This window comes from Anas platyrhynchos, chromosome 3 (genome assembly GCF_047663525.1).
Source record: "Anas platyrhynchos isolate ZD024472 breed Pekin duck chromosome 3, IASCAAS_PekinDuck_T2T, whole genome shotgun sequence".
Lineage (NCBI taxonomy): Eukaryota > Metazoa > Chordata > Aves > Anseriformes > Anatidae > Anas > Anas platyrhynchos.
Window position 1 is genome coordinate 27,396,511 of NC_092589.1, and position 21,804 is coordinate 27,418,314.

General features: G+C 40.8%; 1 protein-coding gene across 2 annotated transcripts in view; it reads right to left on the reverse strand.

The window, feature by feature from the left end:
• Positions 1-20,962, reverse strand: part of ERO1B (endoplasmic reticulum oxidoreductase 1 beta) — a 32,966-nt gene extending 12,004 nt beyond the window's left edge. For both annotated transcript variants that reach the window (XM_038176034.2, XM_038176033.2), the window contains exons 1-8: positions 20,768-20,962; positions 16,737-16,856; positions 13,461-13,544; positions 12,136-12,177; positions 4,861-4,943; positions 2,947-3,020; positions 229-349; positions 97-143 (exon numbers count right to left, since the gene is read on the reverse strand). In XM_038176034.2, the coding sequence (XP_038031962.1) occupies positions 97-143; positions 229-349; positions 2,947-3,020; positions 4,861-4,943; positions 12,136-12,177; positions 13,461-13,544; positions 16,737-16,856; positions 20,768-20,854 (658 nt within the window). In that variant the 5' untranslated portion in view covers positions 20,855-20,962. The remainder of the gene's footprint in view (positions 1-96; positions 144-228; positions 350-2,946; positions 3,021-4,860; positions 4,944-12,135; positions 12,178-13,460; positions 13,545-16,736; positions 16,857-20,767) is intronic.
• Between the last annotated feature and the right edge of the window lie 842 nt (positions 20,963-21,804).

A 21,804-nucleotide genomic window follows, 5' to 3' on the forward strand; every position in this document is an offset into this window, starting at 1 on the left:
AGCACACCTGAAGACTGAAGACTGTTATTTTTATCACTTACACTGCAGTCACTACGTTAAAAAATCACATTAAAAAATAAAATAGAAAAAACCCACCCCTACTAGGTGCCAGTGGATTTAAAGGGCGATAGACAGATCGAGGCCTAGAAAATAAATTAGAAAGTGCAAAATCAGTTTTAAGCTAAATTGAAGCACAGGTATAAGAATAGGCTTGTCCCTCCTGATTACTTGAAGCAGTTTTCTTCATAGATGCTGTTCCACACTCTCCAAGCAGAGGGCCCTTTGTAGCCAGTGTAACGTTCTGGGTTCAGCAGCAAATCCACGTACTGTGCATCTGGAGACCTCTCATCTAAATAAGAATACGTAACAAAAGGTTTCCAACTGATCATTTTAAAAATACTTAAATAAAAAGCCACACGACTACATATAAATAAGAGGTCTACTATTATTTCTCCAGCTGGATTCTAAATGCTCTGTACACAGAAATATAGCAATATACTCACTAAGCAGAAAACCCCAAAGAACATAATCTATTCCACAGTCTCTTATGCTGCCAAAATTTCCACAATGTCTGAATACTTCTAGGTGGCTTCTTCAACTCTGCCATAAACACTTCTCCTGCAGTGTGTTCTCCTGACATATACTTGGACATAAACAGTGTTTTGTTTTAAACAGGCTTCAAACTCCGGATTTAATCATTCAGCAGTATTCAGTGCAAAGAAAGGGAGGGAAGAGTTGCTTTTTCAAAATGGGTATGCTGCTAAGGGAGCTCCTTAATACCTGGAAGATTTATTTATTAGCTAAATCACTTATTCCTCAAATAATCTTGTATGCTGGTGCAAAGTACGAATCCTAGTGCTTAATTGAACAAACTCAGCATACCCCAGGACACAGAGTTGGTTACAACACAAAACAGTATTTAAACAGCATTTCAACAAGTTGCATTCTCATCTCGCCTCAAATTCTGGCAACACACCCAAAATAAATAGCTAAACAACACTCTTTCTGCTTGAAAACTCTATTTATATAGTGTAAGAATAAACTGGACTAAGTTTTCCAATTACACTCAGTAAAAAGCAGGAAGTGCTCCCTCCCCTTCTCTTTGAAATTCCAGGTCAATAACAAATCATGCTTAAGACCTGCATACAATGCAAGGCAGAAGTCCATAGTCTTATTTATAGGAATAGCCCAAGCAGTGCAACTGAGCATTTCCTCAGATGTTGAAAAAAAAAAAAAAAGACAAAGAAAGAATGGAAACTGCTCTGAAGAGATGATTCCACACGAGTAGTTAAGCATCACTTCAGCAGTAGCAGCAAAAACAAAGAAGAGACAGACAAAACACAAGAACACAGTGAGTGCCAGATGGAATAACGTCAAATTACAACTTGATTTCTTTGACAACATGGCTAACCCAAGCAGTTCCTACACTTCCTGGTCACTTCAGCTCTCCGCTTGGTTCTCATTACCCACATACAACTGAGTCTGTGGGGCAGCACAACAGAAATGTAGAAAACTGACCTAGATTAAGTATTCTTTTTTCCAGCCAGATCAATTCCCTTATCTACTCTATCGTTAAACCCAACAAAACACTAGTAAGAAGTAAATCTGAAGATACAGCTTTGTGCTACAGCTGAGTGAAATAAGGGCTCTGACATCACCAGGAAGAGAGGTAATGAAGAAAAAAAAAAAAAACAGTTTCTCCCTCCTCCCTGTCACTCCCAGTCCTCTCTCTCACCTCTCCCTGCACCAGCTCAGGGACTCACCTAACAAGCCAGTTCACCCCAGCAGTCTGGGAGATGGAAGGGAGATGTCAGCTTTCCTGGTATTCAACTAAATTGCAATCAGCTTACCATGCAGTGAGAAGCATGCCACAGCCAGTGCAAAAAAGGCACTGGAAGCACGCAGTTGAGGGTAGCACATCATCTTTCAAAAGGACACAAAGTAGGGAGATAGTACCAGAACTACTTACGCAAATATTACTTCTAAAATAAATGCTCCTCAACTATACCTTTCCCAACTGAGTCCTCTTAAAAATGCGAGTGTGCAGCCTGAAGACAGTGGAGATTGCAGTTTATTGCTTAAGCAGCAGCGTATTGCACAGAACAGCTCAGATCTACAGTAACGCTCACCAAGTATGTATTACAGAAACAGTTCATACAGAAAATTTCACATATAAGATGCAGTACAAGTGCTCAAAGAACCGCAACTGGTAAGTCCACTACAGCTACTTTCTCAGGTAACACCAGGTTTTAATCTAAAGGTAGATTAAAATGTCTTGCACAATACCTTACGTCTTAACAGCATAGAAAACTTACTAAGGTATTTAATAAAAATGCTTTTAGCAGCCTTCCTTGAACATGACAATTTATCTGTTTATGTGTTTATCTGAAAAATTCTCCTTTAAGCTTTGAACGTTACATGCAAATAAAAGGACTCATGTGGAGCAGAGGGAAAACAATTTAGAATCCTAATGTGTTAACGAAGTCTTTACAAATAGGGGTGAATTTAGTGCAGAAATTGTTTGAAATAGCAAGGCTGGAAGGACATTATCAGCCCAAGCATAGATGACAGAACAGCAGCAAAAATAATATGGCAGTAAGAAGCTGAATCAAGTGCAGGTATTTGTCTTAGATTTGTGCCAGATACTTTTCCTGTATAATCATCTTTTTTTTTTTTAATAAAAAGGCAAAATCCCTCCCATTTAAGTTATTTATTTCTGTAAAAATCTCCTGTCCACTTAGTAGCAGGAGGTAACAATAAATGTAGACTACTAAGTGCTCCTTGTACAAACTGCATTCTCTGTAAGATGATATAAACTGTCACATGCCTGCTTACCACAAAATTAAAACCTTTAAAAAATGGCTATTGGTAGAGCAGCTATAATATTCTGTGTTGTTAAGAGACAGTAAATAAAACAAACACTCTTAAAAAGCTTAAATATTTTACCATCAAGTTCACAAAAATGATCCTGTGAATCATCGTATCTTGCCCAGTCAATGAAAGCCTCCTTACTTTGGTTACTGAGGGGAAGAAAATACATTTGGTTTTAAACTTTTAAATAAACAAGGACAACAAGAGCTACTCAAAGACACAATCAACACAGTAATTAACTTGGAATTGAAATCCAAATTACGTTATCTGGCACACTAGAATACATGGCATTACCATTAGCTGCACAGAGGAATCAACTTTTAAAAGTCAATTTCATGTCAGATACCAGGACAGATTTCACCATCGTTATTTGAACAAACTACACAGGCAGTGACTTTGCTCCCTTCAGTAAAAACTTGGTAAAATAATTCCATACCACATTTTTAACACATTCTCAAGTACTTCAACAGCTGTCAGTTCAGGAAAAAAAGATGATCTTATTTTCTTAACCCATACTTCCAAAGCGATCTACAATACTTAGCCTTGCTTCTGAGTAGGAGGCTGGACTTCTAAAGGCCTGTTCCAGGCTAAACTACTTTAAGAATGATGTAAGTCTTTTAAACAACATTACTCAGCTCACCCTAGCAATTTGAAGTACTTTGAAGTTCTCTCACTATGAAACACAAACAGTGCCACAAGCTGAATGTTTCCTTCTACACACATGTTCAGCACAAGACTACCAATGCCACACTACTGACAGTAAAATGTAAGCAACATTGAAACAGGAACCCTGCTCCAATGAAGTCCCTGGAAATACTGAAAACAACCTATTTCATTTGGCCAGATTAGCACTAGCTCAATTCTACAGCTGCAAAGCTTTAACAAGATACATGTTTAACCTTCTGCCAACTCAAAACTTCCCCAATGTCCTTCTCCAGTAACTATGGGCACACAAGATTCGATAGCCACAGGAAACACAGTTTATAAAGGAAAATAACCCTCAACCATGAGCTAGGTTGAGGTTCTATACCATTCTAGGTATAGAATTGGGAGGTTTGCCTACAAAGCAAAAACTTTTCCTTCACTTGGAGGATCCTTTATCTGACCTCTGCCAGCTTTAACCAACTGCCCTAATCTGATACAAGGCCTTCTCTTTAGCTTTCTGTACATGTACTCATCCTCATTCTTTCATCCTACAGAAGTGGAAGAGTGTTAATGGCTCATTTCCCCCAAAACACCTGGACAAATGCTCTACCCAGTTTGGTTTAAGATACTACATACCAAGCAGCAGCATTTGCCTCCCCTCTCTTCAAATTGCAGTCCCATTTTGTTTCTAGGCAGGGAAGTCTCTACATTTTCATCAGGTAGAACTGCTGAATCTATGGCCAAAGGTGCCACACCTTTCCAACAACAGTGAAAAACTGATTTTTCTATTGCTACTTCTTAAATGTGAGGTATCTAATCAACTGCAAGTTTTTCTAAGTGCTGTTCTCCTCTTTCTTACATAGGGGCAACACTATCCTGCAGAATTCTTCCCACCCAAGCATGACTGTGCCATGCAATAAGCAAGATCAGGGAATTGATGGAAGCTAAAAATAACTTTGCCAACAGAAATAACTCGCAAGCTCCCTGATCTGGTTCACTGAATGATCACAAACAGGCATGTCAGTGTAACAGAGGGACAGAGCAGGACAGAACTCCTTAATTCATCACAGTCATCAAGAACAAAGACGGTTGATACTTGTAAAACGTAGAAAAAATACATTCATTTGCAAACTTTCTTCATCTGTTGATGCTGCAAGATTTCAAATAAAATCATAATTTTTTTTTTTAAAAGTAACGAGCCTACTTTTACCTTCAGATGTTCTTGCATCATTTCACATTTACTTTTTAATGGGCTATGGAAGAATGAAGAACAAAAACAAGACAGACAAAAAGGAACACCCCTTTGTTACTATTTCTATACTACTGTTGTAAATCACAGCATACCTTAAGGTACTGTTAACTGCTCCCAGTTTGTTAGCTTGCTCACAGTCTTCCAATTCTTTGGAATGATTTGCTGCTTTTGAGTACTGTAAGAAAGGTTACATTCAACATATAAGTGAACTAAAATTTACTGAAAGCAGGTCATGTGAGAAGTATTTCTAGGCTTAGCATTGAATCTGACAGTATCAGGGAAAAATCCTTATATTCTGGAAGTGGCAAGTAATTGTGGAACACTTTCTCCCCCCTTCCCCCCCCCAAATTAATTTTGTCAGTCTATTTTCGCCCTGTGCTTTCAACTGCCACAGAAAATTCAGGTAAATGTGGTGTCGGATTTTATTTTTTTTTAAATAGAGTTCTGAAATATTTCTGATACTTGTTTACATTCTTGTAAACTGACAAACTGACTTTGGAATACAAGCAATGGGATAGCTATAAACTTAACTTGGGGTATGATTATGCTTGCTGAACACAAGGTTAGTCCATCATTCCTGTGGGAAAGTTTATCAGTTTTGGCCGCTTTCCCCATCATGTTTTATTTAATTTTATTCACTAGAATGATTTAGATAATGCATAGGTCTGGAAGCGAGATCTTTTGATCTGGACTCAAACTGGTTGTTTCAAAGCTAAGACTTAAGTCTTTAAGCTGAATGCCAATTCTAAGCTGCCTTTTTTTTTTTAACGTAATCCAGTGAAATAGAAGCCGTTTTCCTTATCGTCCTGCTAATAGAAGAATTAAATTAAATCCCCTTATTCTACAGTAATATATAGATGTCACCAGGAAATCTGTTAGCTTGTCAGCTTATAGCTCAAAAAACCCTTCTAACTGTTTTACAACATAATACAGTATCAGCACCCTCCTAAAAGATAAACAAACCCAATTTCCTCTTTTGTTTGTTTTGCAGATTGAGACTTTGGTTTACACAGATTTTTACCTTATCACAGCCTTTAAGAAATATGGAAAGTGATTTGATGTTAGGCAACTGTTATCTTTTTGTAAAGCTGAACTGCTGGCTTCTCTTACTCTTGGGCATATACTAACTGGCAGGAAGGATTACTATCCAAAATAAAACCAGAAATTAAAGACCTCAGTCAACCCTTCAGAAACAGCAAACAGTAATTGTAATAACAGAATTTTTAAAGAAAGAGGATAGCTTTTTTTTTTTTTGAGGATAGATTTGTGGTCAAGATGTCATACTCCAGTTATTTCCCACGCATATTTAGAAAAGCTGCAGGATTTTATTTATTTATTTATTTTTACCTGCAATGCATATACCATGGTATTTCTCAAAAAAAAAATTAAAATTGTTTAGACAAATAGGCAGGACAACTTTAAAATTACACTTGCTACCCCTAGAAACCGTCACTACCCCTAAAAATGCTAATCACAGAAATTCAACACTGGGAAGGTCTTCACACTACATTATGTACTTAGTGATAAAAGGATTTATTCAACTCTAAATTATAGTTAACATTTTATGAAACTTAAACTGAAATATTTAATAGGCTATACACAATAGAAAAGTCTTTTACTATGCTGTTTTTCTTCTTAAGATGGTCATAGTTTTTATCTTTGAATGCAGTGGTAATTCTGCCCAACACAACTGGAATGCTGTTACTGAAGAGAAGCCTGAAAGGGTTGTTAAGTGCCCTTTTTCCTTGAGGGCTCTGTACATGGATAACAAATGCCCATCTTCCAGGTTCAAGGCTTGTGTCATCTGAAGGAAGAGTTAACGCCTCCCTTCCAAAAAGAGAGTATTTGTCAAAGACAAAGGCACATGGGAATAAACAGGTAGCCTCCTCCAAAAAGGCTGAGCTATCTGTGATCCACGTTCTAGATTTGGCAAGGCACACCTGCATAACCTTGCCTCAAACTTTTGAGTAAATGGTGAAGTTTGTGAGAAAGCCATAAGTAAATGTGTAGACTGGAGCCAAGCAACATGAAAGTAAGACTGCCAACAGAGGTAAGATCCTTGAGATGTGGATATGCAGCAGCTCATGGATTTAAGAGCAAAAGCTCTTGAATCACTTGAAAAGGTATGAAAACATTATTGAAAACATCAGAATATTGCAACTGAGCACCCCACACCAAGAAGTAAGAGAGGTTAGCACCTCTCCACCTGACAGCTACCAGGCAAGCAGAACTTATTAGATACCTCATCACACCAATATTAATGCTTAGCCTAAAAGCTTGCTAGTCCAAGCTAGCTATTGTGCACATTAGCCAGTTACTTTCATGTCTATACAGCTTGCAGTCCCTCTGCACACTCCAGAAGCTGTCTACAACAACCACCGAAAGAAGGATTATAAAAAAACCTTGCATGTGATGCCCTGTGTTATCCACTAAGGACAGAAGGCTTACTTTGAGGAACGAGATGAAAGCCTACCGACAACATTCATTTTACAGAGTGTTTTTACAGGTTTCATATTAGCTCTCACATCAAGCAACCACGTGGTCCAACAGAGCAAAACAAACCTATACTTTTGTTGTACGACAGATGACTAACAGGCCCTTCCACTCACTTGTACATATGGAAGATGAGTCCAAGTACACACACAAAAATGAATGATGTTATGAAAATCTGTTGCAATGAAATTCAGAGGAATGCAGTGGGTTGACACTGGCCAGCAACTAAGCATCCACTGGTCACTTGCTCACTGCTCCTCTCCCTTCCCCTGCCAAGATGGGGAAGAAAGAGTTGGATGAACAAAGATGTGGACTAGTGGCTTGAGATAAAGGCAGATTACAGAGTGATAGAGCAGAAAACAAATAAATACAAAGTCATGCAAAGGCAGTTTACTTGCCAACTCCAAGAAACAGACCGAAGCCCAGTCAGACAGAAACAGGTCTTTTGGACAGTCTGCCTGCATACCCGAACTATGTCATGCTGAGCATGTTGTTTATCTCTTTGGTTAGCTCAGGTCAGCCATCCCAGCTGCATCCCCTCCCAGCCTCTTGGCCACCCCTAACCTGTTCTCCTGGGGGACAGACAGAAAAGCAAAGTGATAAACAGGGAAGATTTTGATGGCCTGCAAGCACTGATCAGCAATAGCTAAAAAACTGTTTTGTTATCCACACAGCTTTAGTCATGAATCTAAAATAGAGCACCATATGTACTGCTATGAAATAAGTTACAAACCGCAAAACCTACTGAATACCAAAGTAGTGAAGGAGACTAAGAAGTCATTTTGACATTGTTAGGGAACTTGCCCACAAGTATTTATACTAGACAGAGTTTCTTGCTCAATTTTCTTGAGTTTGCTAGGTGTGAGGCTCATTCTTTCACATCAACGGTTGTTAAATGGAAAAATGTTAACAGAGAATACACCTGACCTAGAATGAACGAAACAGATACTGCTGATGAAATAACACTGAGATGAACATTTAAGTCTGAAGCGTTTCCAGGCTTCACAATTCTCCAGTGCTTAACAACAACAGATATGCAACCTCCTTTGCTCTTAGACCAAAGACCCACTGCTGGCCAGAGCTGAGCTAGTGAGTGACACTGGTTGGGCCTCTCTGAATGCAGATTTAAGGGGAAGAACAACCGCTTTGCAACAGCAGCTGGGAGAGTGAGGAGTGAGAAGCAGAGAAGCAGCCCTGCAGCCCCCCCAGGTGAGTGCAGCAGGAGGTGCTGCAGGCAGGCAGCAGCAGTTCCCCCGCGGCCTGTGCAGGGAGAGGCCCGTGGTGGAGCAGGCTGTCCCCCTGCAGCCCATGGGTCCCACATGGAGCACATCTCCACGCTGCAGCCCCCCATAGGTGGAGGAGCCCCCGGTGGAGCAGGTGGCTGTGGCCTGGAGGAGGCTGCGGCCCATGGAGAGCCCCCGCAGGAGCAGGCCCTGGGCCAGAGCTGCAGCCCGTGGAGAGGAGCCTGTGGCAGAGCAGCTCATGCCTGAAGGACTGCACCCTGTGGTACGGACTCATGCTACAGTGGTTTTTGAAGAACTGCAGCTAACAGGAAGCCCACATACGATCAGTTCAGGAAGGAGGGCATCCCATATAAGGGATCCCATACTGGAGTGGGGACAGAGAGTGAGGAGGAAGGAGCAGCAACAACCAAGTGTTATGGATTGTCTGCAACCCTCACTCCCCCGTGCAGCTCAGACAGAGGAACAAAACATTTTTAGTTTACGTTTAGTTCTCACTCGTCTGTTATCAATTGGCAATAAACTGATCTTCCCAAAGTTGAGCCTGCCTTGCCCAAAATGGTAGTTCTCATGTTCTCATGGGATTTTCCTACCCTTATCAAGAAAAAATAAAGAAACTGGTTGAGATAGTTTCTTGCCCTGTTCTCTGAAGAACAGGAACACAACAGCGGTACGCTGGTGCTTAGCTACCTACCGGTGTTATGCCACCAGCCTACTACCCAAAAATGTTTTCACTATTCAACTGAAGTAAAACTATATAAAGTGAAACTACTTTGTGACTTTCCAGCACCATCTGAAGCTTACATTGGTGCCAATACTTTAAGAAGAGATCCTCTGTTGCTAACTGGACTTCTGTGAAGATGCTGTACAAGTCTAACGCTGGTCTTTGTGCCTATCTGATCTTCCAAATGCAGAACTGTTCTCCCCGCAGTAATTAAGAAACCACAAAATAAAAACAGAAGAACAAAAAACCCCGGACTAACCACCAACAAAAAACCCTTGGCAAAAAAAACTTCTGCCTAGAACAAGGCAAAAAGTCACAGAAGTGTGAGATACAGCTACAAGTTTAGCAGCTCCTCTACGTTAGGAGAGATGCACAATAGGAAACTGTGCAGAAGCCCAGCACTGAAGTCACAGAAGACTTCTCCACAGAATTCTACCCTGAGTTTATCTATCCAAGAGTGTAACTTGCATTATTTAAAGATGTCTTCAGATGGTTTCACCTTTCTAAGGCACATCAGGACAAAGGAGAGGAATTGGACAAGTATGTCCCCCGAGGAAAACCACTTTCTTTAAAATAGTGTTTTAAGGATAATCTACAAGACACAGGACTTTCTCAAATGGACCAAGCCAGTATTTGTATAGTCCTTGAAAAAAGTTATCCATACCAAGATGAGTTTGATGCTTCCTTAAAAGGGATATTGAAGGAGATTGTAAAGGAGATTCCCAATTTTTAATGGGCTTGAAGAAACAATTTTAACTTAACCAAAAGGTGTATGAAAATGGCATAAGATTTCTGCCAGTCCTGGTGTCATCTTTCCTGCAGACAAGTAGCAGATGTAAACCCCTTGGTTCTACTACTGATTAAAGTGGCAGAATTGCCATACTTCCAATACTGTAGCTGCTTGTAACAGCCTGCAAGGCAATTCAGATGAAACAACTGTAGCACATATACCAGCAAATTATAGCTCCCTGAAGTTTTCACTCTTCCTTTATTGTAGGGAAAAAAGTGGCTGATATTTCCTTAAGTCCAACTCAACATCATTATGTGAAGTAGTATCTTAAGACCACCATTACTCTTTAGTTACTAATTCACATCTTAATTATGGCTCTCAGGATTAATCAGAAGGCTCAAACATGTACTTAAATAATCTTTAAAGACTAAGTTTTAGAAGAGATGAAGTTAAAATGCCTGTAAGAGTCATTACGGTATTTCAGTAGTCAGTTTCTTTACTTGGAAGAAAAGAAACTTTACTTTCTTACATTTGGAAAAGATCAGAGTCAAAGAAAAGACTTGCCAGCTAAAACTCTAGATCTTCTACCCAGATAAAGTACTAAAGTTTTCCCAGTACAACTACTGCATATGCTGAAACACATTCAGTCATGTCAGAGAGATGGGAGTTTTTCTCTGGCCACCGGAAGCCTTTAAGAGAATGGGCACACTTCAGAGCGAGCTTGCCACTAGATACATGTAAACAGGAAATGAGACTTCCTCTTGAGCTAAAGCTTGGACAGACTTGTTACACTGATCAAGACACAAATTACTCCATGGTAGCTCTCAGCTACCTTTGGTGATCTTTTGTGGAATACAGTTTAAACCTAATACCAACCGTCATTTATGATACAGTAAGTTACACTGAGGTGAAATACACAGTAACTATGGCTGGCTGTCCAGTGAGGTGGAAAGTGCTGGGAAGGATGGAGATAGAGTTAAGCAAGAGTAAGTATGAACCTACAACAGAGCCATGGCACTATCCTGGTTTTGGATGGAATAGAGTTAGTTTTCCTCCTAGTAGCTGGCACAGTGCTATGCTTTGGATTTAGGGTAAGAATAATGCTGATAACACAGTGAAGTTTTAGTTGTTGCAGAGCAGTGTTTACAGTAAGCCAAGGACTTTTCAGCTTCTCACTGCCCTGCCAGCAAGGAGGCTGTGGGTGCATGAGGAGCTGGGAGGAGACAGAACCAGGACAGCTGACCCAACCCAGACAAAGGGATATCCCATAGCATGGTGTCATGCTGAGCAATTAATATGGGGTGGCAAGGACTGCTGCTTGGGAACAGGCTGGGCATCAGTCAGCAAGCAATCATGTTGGGCATTACTTGCTTTGTACGTTATCATCATCAGCATCCTCCTCCTCTTCCTTTTCTGTCCCATTAAAGTGTCTCATCTCAACCCTTGAGGTTTTACTTTTTTTCCTCTCCTGATTCTCTCCCCATCCCATCAGAGCTGAGTAGGGGGAAGCAACAGCTGTGTGGTGCTTAGCTGCCAGCAGGGTTAAACCACACCAGGCACTCAACAGTAAGATCTCTTATTTGGGCCTCATAGATACTCTTATCCAATCAACTGCTAAAACCTTTTTTCTTGGCTTGGACAAAAGCAAAAACCAACAGCACAGACTGACTACTTAAGCAGGCACAGATGACTTAAGCCTACATCAACTTAAGGCTCATGAGCTGTTCAAGATTAGATGCATCAAAAGTACAAATAAATGTTCACCTTTTTTAAAATATTACAGGTTGTGTTTAGAAATGATTCTTACAAAAAGACTACGTTGCTATTCATCTCAGCTTATAGCTTCACAGAGGGTGGTCTATACTCAGGAAGGAGCACAGAATTTTGTATCAGGTGTTCGGTGGCCACGCGTCGCTGTCCCTGGTCATTCACTGATTCTGTCTGTACTGAGTCTCAAGTTGTTAAAGACTCAGAATGGCGCAATGGTACCAGCAACATCAGGAACACTGTTACTCGTACAACAGAAAATGCAAAGCTGCACACAGGAACTGATCAGTTATGTTAACAGTTGCATCATGACGCCAAGACTGAAGATTTGCAATAAAAAACCCACACATCTACTGTAATGTTAATATTACAACAAATGAGATGGAACTTAGAAAAATAAATGACTACTTACCTTATTAGAGCTCCCAGCTTTAATTCCAACAGGTATTTTACTCTAAAAACAAAAGATAATTCAGTTTTTATACCGCTCCTAGAAACAATTATGCTTGATATAGAAATATTTAATTCCTAGATTTACAGGAGGCCAAACCATACTTGTTTTACATAATTAGCTTGTTCCTTTCCTTCCTTGGATTTATTCAAAACAGTACTACATCTTTGACAGACTTAGAGTTATTTATGTTAGTGGCAAAATGATTAAGACCTTAGACTACTTTGATATTTATTCTTTCAAAATAGTTTTGTCACCCTTTTACTTAAATTTAACTAGATTTGTTAGTAAAAATTCTGAACTAATACGAATTTTGTTAGCTGATGACTGATTATAAGTATAGATCAGCCTTATAAATGAGCCTTGATATAGTTAAAGAATCAGTATATACTTCAGAATAGTTAAAAGTCTGCCAAAAACAATTTGACATTTCTCACAAGTCAAGGGCAGACTACCTTTTGACTGAAGATGCATGATCTCCAAACAGGCTAAGAACCAACCCTTGTCTCTTATGCCTTCTGAAAACGCAAGGTGTACATTATATACCTGCCCCAATCAATAATTTGGGTGACAGAGTGCCAACTACTGTAGGCTCTAGTCTCAGACGCGAAATGTCATAAAAGTGACATTAAACATTAGCAGTGACTTGCAGTTTATGAAATCAGGCAGTTCTACCACCTATTGCTTTGCATCACTGCTCATTGAATGCATGTTGTAAGTTACTGCATAGAAGACATGGTAAATCCAAGGAAACAAAGACCTCAATACTACAAATATATTGTTGGGACTTGGTATACGTAAGAACCTTAATCGTATCTACCCCCCGTCTCTAAATATTAGAAAATGAGATGGCTACCTCTAGGAATCATTTTTTCCCCCCCAGGTAAGTTACCTATTTCACAGCTGTGTTTATTTTGAAAGAATTAATGCATCAGTGACAGATTTTGTCTAAGATACTCTTGATTTTATCAGAGAGCTGAATCAAGCTACACATGGATGGGAATACATCGCTATAATTGCTGACATACTAATAATTATTATAGCACTTCACTTACATTCAGTGCTACCATTTCCTTGTGGACATTATACAGCCTGGCTGGAAAACAGATTTATTCTAAATGAGAGGAAATAATAGAACCATATCTACTTACCATTAGAACTATAAAGTATGTTATTACAAAGATCTTAAGTTTACTATAGTGGAAAAGTAGAGCATACAGCATTACTCACTAAAAAATAAGGAAACTGCTTAGACCCTTTCCTATTTCATGTTATTTGATCCATACCTCAGGACAAGGCTCTACATGACAATCTTTGATAGAACAATGGCCATCGTCAGCCCAGAATGGGCATGGTCTCTTCAGATTGACCTAAACACACAAAAAACAAAAGGTTACAATCAATATTATTTAAAGCAAATTTTAAAACAGAGAACTCCCACTATCAAGTCCTTTCAAATTAAAAAAGATACAAGGAAAAGGGTTAAATTTAGTACTGACATATACATACATACATTGAACTACTCTCCCTCAGAGCTGAAGCTTGGTGCATTGGAGTTGTTAATAATGGTACCAAGTGGACACAAACACAGAATAGTAAAGCCCAAATTAAATCTGTCAGTTAATGTAACTTAAAAAAGCAGTAACAAAATGCTAAAAATAAGGCAAACCAGACATATACAGCTATAAAATGGCTGTACTTAGTTGTATTTGTACTAAACTGATCAAGGAAATTTATTTCATGGAAGACAGGAACTAGTACAGAAGTTTATGGTTTAAATTAAATGCTTGGAGGATTTCAGATTCCAAGCAGTAAAAATGGACAAATCACTACTGCACTTCATTACTCTAGTCAAGGAATAATGGGTATCAAAATACTAATGGACTTAAAGAGCTGATGTTGTACAAGTATAAATAACTAAGAGAAACCACTTCAGAAACATTACCATCAAATCCAGTCGTTTTCTTGTCAATGCTCCTATTTGTTATTAAATGGCAGAATAACACACATACTAGTATCTACTACATAGCAAGAGACTCAAACACTTTGCGATTACATTTCATGCAGATTGCCAATATGAAAGTCAGTTCAAAAAAAAAGTTTTATTTTGCATGAGCCATATACACACATACGTGGTAACACACACTTGGACCTCATTGTTCCTACACTGAAGACTACATACTTAAAGTTTTCTTGCATGATCAGCCAGAAAAACTGTGGAAATACACCATCTTTGAAATATAAAATTACAAGTAAAATACAACACAATTATCCTCAGAAGCTATCAACATTTTTGGATAAAAATGAAGACACACTTTTACAACTCTCAAAGTAAAACTATTGTTTCTCAGTTTTCCTTTAGCGAAGTCTGTACTAGTTTCCTTCAGTTTATAAGTACCATTCAAAGACATTAAACTGAAGTCACTACTTATATCAAATAACCTACTTAAATGATTGGAGGTTATTACTTTATATTTGAAACTTTTGAGTCCGCAGTTGGACACAGCAAGAGTTCTAATAAAATGCACTGTAAAATTAAGCCTAATACTCCAAGGACAGCATCAAGTCCTTGAACAATTTCAACACAAACTTAAGATTTAAAAACATGCTCACAAATATTATTTAGGTCTATACATCTTAAGCTAGAAAACTAATCCATATGCTAGCTCACAAGAAGAGACGTATACAAGCTGTACAACAAATGGAGTCGTACACTGTAACAGCATTCCTGTTGTATCTCATCACTACCACCGCAGTAAGAACTGCTACACAAAACATGCCCTCACACCAATTTCTACCAAAAAAGCACACCAAAACCAGCTAATACTGTTAGGATACAACCTTCTTCAAGGTAAACCCTAACACACTTAAGCAGTCACGAGGGCCGGTGTGCAGTCCACCCATTGCTACACAATATTTACTAATTCTAGAGAAGAATTTGTCAGAAAATCAAGCTGAATAAATTGGAAAGCTTTTTATCCGTTCCCTTCTGAATAAGCAGCAGGTTTTTTGTCCCTGCACAGAATCAAGGAAGTGCTATGGAGTCAGTGCATAATCGGTATTGATTAAAGTACAAGGACTGTACAACCTCAGTTGGGCTCACAAGTGTGCTTTGTGTGTGAGCACAGATATTGCTTAGTTACTTGGACCTTGCATCTTCCTGTTAGCAATATCAGCAATGCAAAAAAACTTCAACTCCTGACTATCCCCCAGCTCTATAGGTTAACACACTGCATTTTGCTGTCTCAATTCTCTACCCACTGGAAGGATATACCTATCCACTGAAGGTGAATCAATAATACAGATTCCAAAATAATTTGTATTGGTTTGGTGCCTGTCATGCAGGAAAATTGTAAGCATTAACTACTGTTTGTACATTCAAGCATACAGTCATTTTGATGAAATCAGAACTGTATGAAAGATGAGGTAGGATTTTAACAAACTGATCCGCAGACTGCTATTAAAATTAAGATAAAACCTCAATTTGCAGGACAAAATTACTGTTGTATAGTTTGTACAAAACCTTGTATACATGCTAGCCCTCTCTTTGGGTTCAATCTTCCTGTTGCCTCTAGAGAAACTAATGAACAGAACCAAGTGATATTCTCCCTCAGGTTGCACATACCTTGCTTCTCCTGAAAACTCAAGTTAGAACTGCGTCATGTAGCAGGAGGAATTTCAGGATGAAGTTACACATTATTGCTTGCTCAGACTACACAGGGAAGACTCTAGTGCTTTTCCTTTCTCACATTTATAACCCCACCTTACATTAACTTGAATATTTGTCTGATCCCAGACCATGTAAATAACTTACTGCATCTTGAAAACCAAAAAAAAAAATCCTGAAAAATCGACCAGGTTAAAGGGAAGTACTGGCATAACACACAGTCAGACAAGGCCAAGATATAAAAGCAAAGGAACAGGGATGGCCTGCTCTGAAGAGGAATCTTTTTTTTTTTTCTCTCCAGTGGCAGGTAACCATCTGATGAGCTCACACAAAATGTAACCTCATTTTCAAGCTAAACATATCTGAAAATAAGAGTCTTATTTCACTCATCAGAGTCTAACAGAGAGAAAACAATTGTTGAAGGACGAGTGGTATCACAGACCATTTGAAAAGTATTTGTTCCTCTTTTTCAAAGAAATAAGAGCTCTCTAGATAGCAAACACATCAGAACTGAGCTGGTAAGAAAAAAATCATTGTAATATTTCCATTTCAAATTATACAAGTTACTTCGAAGACAAGTGCTGCATGCTGTCAGAAAGTTGCTAATATACAACCCTTTCCCAGATGTAGCCATCCAAAGACATTGCCTTGAAAATTACCACTTATACGCTGAATGAAAGCAGTAGATTTGCTGTCACGGACTCCAGGATTAACAGCAAACACAGGACCTCCTACCAGTATAACTTCCAGGGACTGAAAGCCTGCTATAACCAAATGAAAGAACTCTACATTTCTAAAAGACAACTTAATGCAGCCAAGCTGGTTTGCTCAGTAATCTTCCCTGTATTTTATGGATTTTATTTAAATTATTCAGGAAAAAAGTCACTAATTGTACCTTGTAATATCTGAAGTAATCACGTTCTTGCAGTTTCTGTATTTTGGGGAAGATCTTGAACGTATTGAAGTCATCGATGCTCTCTATATCACATAAGCAATCATCTAGGACTCCTGTGAGCTATAAAAAAAACAAACATTGGATTGATTTTTAATCAAGAAATGCAGCATTAACTGTGGAAAAATCCTCTAAAAAAGATAACAGTCAAAAGAAATAGCAAAATGTAATTCCATACCAAATAATGTATTTCTCATTATGTAACATACTTTACACACCCAAAATTGGAAAATAACAGACCTTTGCACTTTTTAGCTTAAGTCCACCTTCAAACACAACTCTGAATCCATGTTAGACTATCATTTCCAGCCCTGAAATATTCAACGTATAGAACGTTCTGCAGAACAAACAGCAAGATTTTCCAAACTACAAATACACATTATCTTAGCACAGAATTGCAAACCAAGTATTCAACTAATGATCGTGCAATAGAAGAATTCCCCAAAAAACACACAACTATGCACTGTTATCCTGTTTTTTTCATTTCTTCTTAAAAGTACAAAAAATTCTAGATAGTTTCTTTAGCAGTATGGGAGAAAGAAGCATCAGTACTTTTCTGCCTAAGAAGTTAGTAACTTCACAGTTAAATTCTACAAACAAATGCAGGTGTCTGCACTTGGTTTTCCTAATATTACAAGGCTGTAAGCCTATTGTGAAATTAAGTCTGAACTTCCCAGGCTCCATCCCTCCTGTGCCAGGACCACAAGCTTGCTGGCACTGAACTAGACAAGACTGTCCCTGCAAGAAAGCGCGCACAAGTGCCGAGGCAGCCCAAGCGCTGCCAGCACAGGAGAGGAAGTAGCAGTGCACAAGTAGCCAAGAGAGGCCCCAACAACTGAGCAGACTAAGCTATGGCAACAGTTTTGCTAAGACCCTGACAGCACCTTAATGAGAGACGGGAACAGTGAAAACGTGATTCTGTGAACACTTGTGACATAAATTGAATGAAATCTCAACTACTCCTCGGCTTCTTCACCAAATAGAAGCACCCTTGAAAGGCCTTTCAAGCTTACGTTTGAAGCTTTAGTCCATATCTAAATGAATGGAATCAAGCACTGCTGCTAACTACTATTATTCTTCAGCCAGACGTGAAATTCATCAGCATAACTGATGGCCTAGAAAGCAAATAAAATAGGAAAGCCCCGCATATTTTGTATCTTGTGTAGGCTTAGAACTTCTCAGTACTAAAAGGCTGCATGCGAAAGGAGAAGAAAAACATTGTGTTTTTTTCTCTATAGATTTCACAGCTAGATGAGATGAGGTTATGAAATCGTCTAATCTGTTTTATGCATGATAGATCACTCCACTACTTTACAGCAAAGATACCGTTATATAACCAAGCTTGATATAAAAAAAAAAAAAGTCACCAGAAACCACACTGTAGGCTTCCACTCTTATGAAGAAGAAAGGAAGCCCAGGAAGTGGATTCTTCACCACCCAAGAGAATACAGCGAGGTTATGGCAATAAAGCATTTTAGTAGGAAATTCCCCTTACATAGATCTTACTTTCCCTGACACACTAAAAAGGCTGTCACAATTCTGCAGGGTAGTTATGGTAATGAAGTAAAACACATTTAAGGGAAGCAACTTCACCCTAAAGTCTTCTATGCTGTTACACTTGCTTTTGTTAATGTTATTTAACTTCAAACCTGGGCAAACAGCTCTGGAAGACTGCATTCATTAACAGGCTTTTAAAAAGCCTAAAGACCTCACAACCCACATGACTGCCAAGTTCTAAGCAAGAATACAGAAGTTGTTATCAATATTTACGGAAGTAAAACATCCATGCATTTTAAATTTGATTTCATTGCAAAACTCAAGTTTTTGTATCGATCACACATGCAGGAAGTAACTTGGCCATCTTTACAAGTAACACCTTACCACTAACACACAGTTAGCACATTCTGCTAAAATACAAAAAGGTAACTCAACATTTTGCTCAAACATTATTCAACTATATAACAGAGTAGCTACGTAAAGAACAGTAACGTATTAAGATGAAAGCAGAGCGAGGAGGAGCTGAGAAATTTTCTTTGGACTTAAAGATGAAGAGTAGGAAATAATTCTGATGCTTGCCTCCCACTGCTTATAAAAATATTTAGACCATCTTTGCAAAACCAAAAACGCCGCTCCGGGGGAAAGCGTTCCAAATCAACAAGCTGTACTTACAAGCAGTATCAAATACCCACGGAAAATAAAGCTGCAGTCCTTTATTTAACCAAGATAACAAACTAATTGAAGTTACACCTTTGCCAGATGTCTCTGATAACGCTTTCATTCTAAGAACACCTTTCACAATGTAGTGCATTTTACTCAAAAAAATAAGCAGTGCCAAAAATAATCCACCCCCCAAACTAGAAGAGGGGTCAAATTTTTTAAGAGAAAAACTAATGTAGAGTAGCAAGAGCAAGCAAGCAAAACTCTCAATTTCATTCTCATAAGCTTTACAAAACTGAAGCAGTTGGCTCCCTGAACACACAAAACTGGAAAAAAAAATGATGTTTCTTTGGAAGGCACGTTCTAAAATTAAACGATGCTGTATCTGTACCAAAATACAATTTATGAAGTCCTTTGACAGCCCATATGAAAAGCCAATACTGCACAGGAGCAGAGTCAGTTCATGGCATGCTAACTCCAGCCACCCTTGTCATTAGTGCTGGTAAAGTCTTCAGTGCTTAATGACAGACCGCTAAGAAAATGCATGATACTGCTCTGTTTGTCAGCACCAGGATCCCCCAGTGAATTTTCGATGTGAAGATATGAAAATAAGGACAACATATTTCACAGTTAACACTATCTATTGCACGACCTACTTTGCTATTCACGCCACTCATTTTTTGCCTTTTTGAGCTGAGCTGCACTAGTTAACTTAAACCACAAATACACAGCCAAACTCTACTAGAAGTTAGCACAACTTCTGACCTGTACTAGAAGCTACCACCACCAAGTATCAGGCTTCCTTTTCATTTGTCAATTACTTTGAACTTTACGATAAACTCTAGAAGCATTAATCTAACATAAGTGTGATCAAAGTCAGACAGACTAGTTTCTATTCCTTATTCCCACTATGCTTATCGAAGTATTCCCATGTATCATTAAACTTAGTTTAGTTTTTGTACAAGTATCAGCTGTGTTGGGCATGTCAAACTTCTCCAAGATAAACTGAGCTTTCACACAAAAAGGTCGGTGTTTAACCTGCATCAATTTCTCCTTATGAAAGGCCGACAGAGAAGCGTACTCAGCACTTCAACGTTATCAGCAACCCGAACAAGCGCACATACTAACAAGCAGCATATTTACACCAACCCCCTTATTAGCGCTATCAGGTTGCTGCACTTTAATTGCTCCAACAATTAGAGGACCACCAGGGACACCGCTTTGCTCCTCGATGTTTCACTCCGCCAGGGCTGCAGAAGAAGAGAAGAACCGCAGGTAACACAACCCCAGGGGCTAATGGGCAGCTTATCTTTCCTCGGGGCACGCCGAACCGTGGCTGTTTCAGCTCCCAGCACAGGGTAATACCAGTCCTACCAGCAGCCAAGGGCTGTGGGAAAGCCACGACAGCCTCACACCTGCGTTAGGAGCTCCAGCCCAGCCAGCGCCTCGTTACGCTGGGATAACTGTTAGGTAAGGGGTTGTTTTTATTGAAGCCTCGGCCAGCTTCAGGTTATAACCCCAAACCGTGGGGTTCCTGTGCTCGGTTACTCACCACCTCGGGCGGTCAGCCCCCACACAGCACGTCAGCTTCAGAAAACGGAATAAAAACAACCCCCGGGGACCCCCGGGGCGTTCGGCTCCACGTGCTCACCGCGGCGCCCGGGGCCGAGCCGCAGCCCCCCCCCCCCCCTCCCCTCCATCCCCGACACGGGGCTGCCCCTCACCGCCTCCTGCCTGAGGACGGCGCTGCCCGGAGGCCGCGGGCCGTGCCCGAGCCCCAACCGCCGAGCCCCCCCCCCCCCCGCCGCGGCTCCCACCTGGGCCTCCGCCGCGAGGACGCAGCCGAGCGCCGCCAGCAGCCGCAGCGCCGCCCCGCTCCGCCCGGCCCCGCCGCCGCTGCTCATGCTGCTCCCGCCGCTCCGCCCGGCCGCACGGAGCGGGCGAGGCTCGGCGAAGCGGCGGCGTCTCCGTCTCCGTCTCCGTCTCCTCCTCCTCCTCCTCCTCCTCCTCCTCCTCCTCCCCCCCCCTGCCGGAGCCGTCGGGCGGGGGCGCCGCGCTCGCCTCAGCCCGAGCGCGCGCCGTCCCCTCGCGCAGCACCCGCCGCCCGCGCGGCCGCCCGGCTGCCAGCCCGACGCGCTGCATGCCGGGACATGTAGGCTGCGCGCGCGCGGCGCCCTCCTGCTGGTGCTGGTGCTTCTCCTCCTCCTGCTGCTGCTGCTCCTACTGGGGCTGCTGCTGCCCCGCCTCCCGCCGCCGCCCAATGGGAGCGGACCACGCGCGCCTCCAAAACAAGCGGCGGGCGGGCGTGGATCGTCTCAGATCGCCCAGCTGGGGTGTTTGAAATGCAGCTTTTACTGTGCATGCAAGACCTCCAAGCACCCCCAGTGTAGCTCGAGCTAAGACTTTACGCTTTTTTAGTTTAAACCCATTAGCCCTCGTGCTATCAGAGAAGAAATATTTCTCCTCAACACCTGCGGTGCGTTGGAGACATCATCGCGTGGGGCAACACAGGAGAGGGGGCTTTGGAGAAAGGGGACAAAATCATACAAATGTGGCCGGCTGCTTTTGTCCTGCTAAGCAGAGGAAGGTGAAAGGACGTGCGCTGGAACAGACCTTTATTTAGTAATAAACGGGCAAGACGGAGGGCATCAGGTCCCTGTGGACGCGCTCAGTAAAGGAGCAGCTCCGAACCGGCCACCGCTGCCGGCTGCGTGATGCCTGCACGGGTTCCCAGCCCCTCACCTCCCTCCTCCGCGCCCCTGGTGCTGAGGCTGTTGCCGGGGGCGTTGGGGCACAGACCCGCCAGCTAAGGTCATATGACGTCATCATTCCTTTATGACGTCAGGGGGGTTGT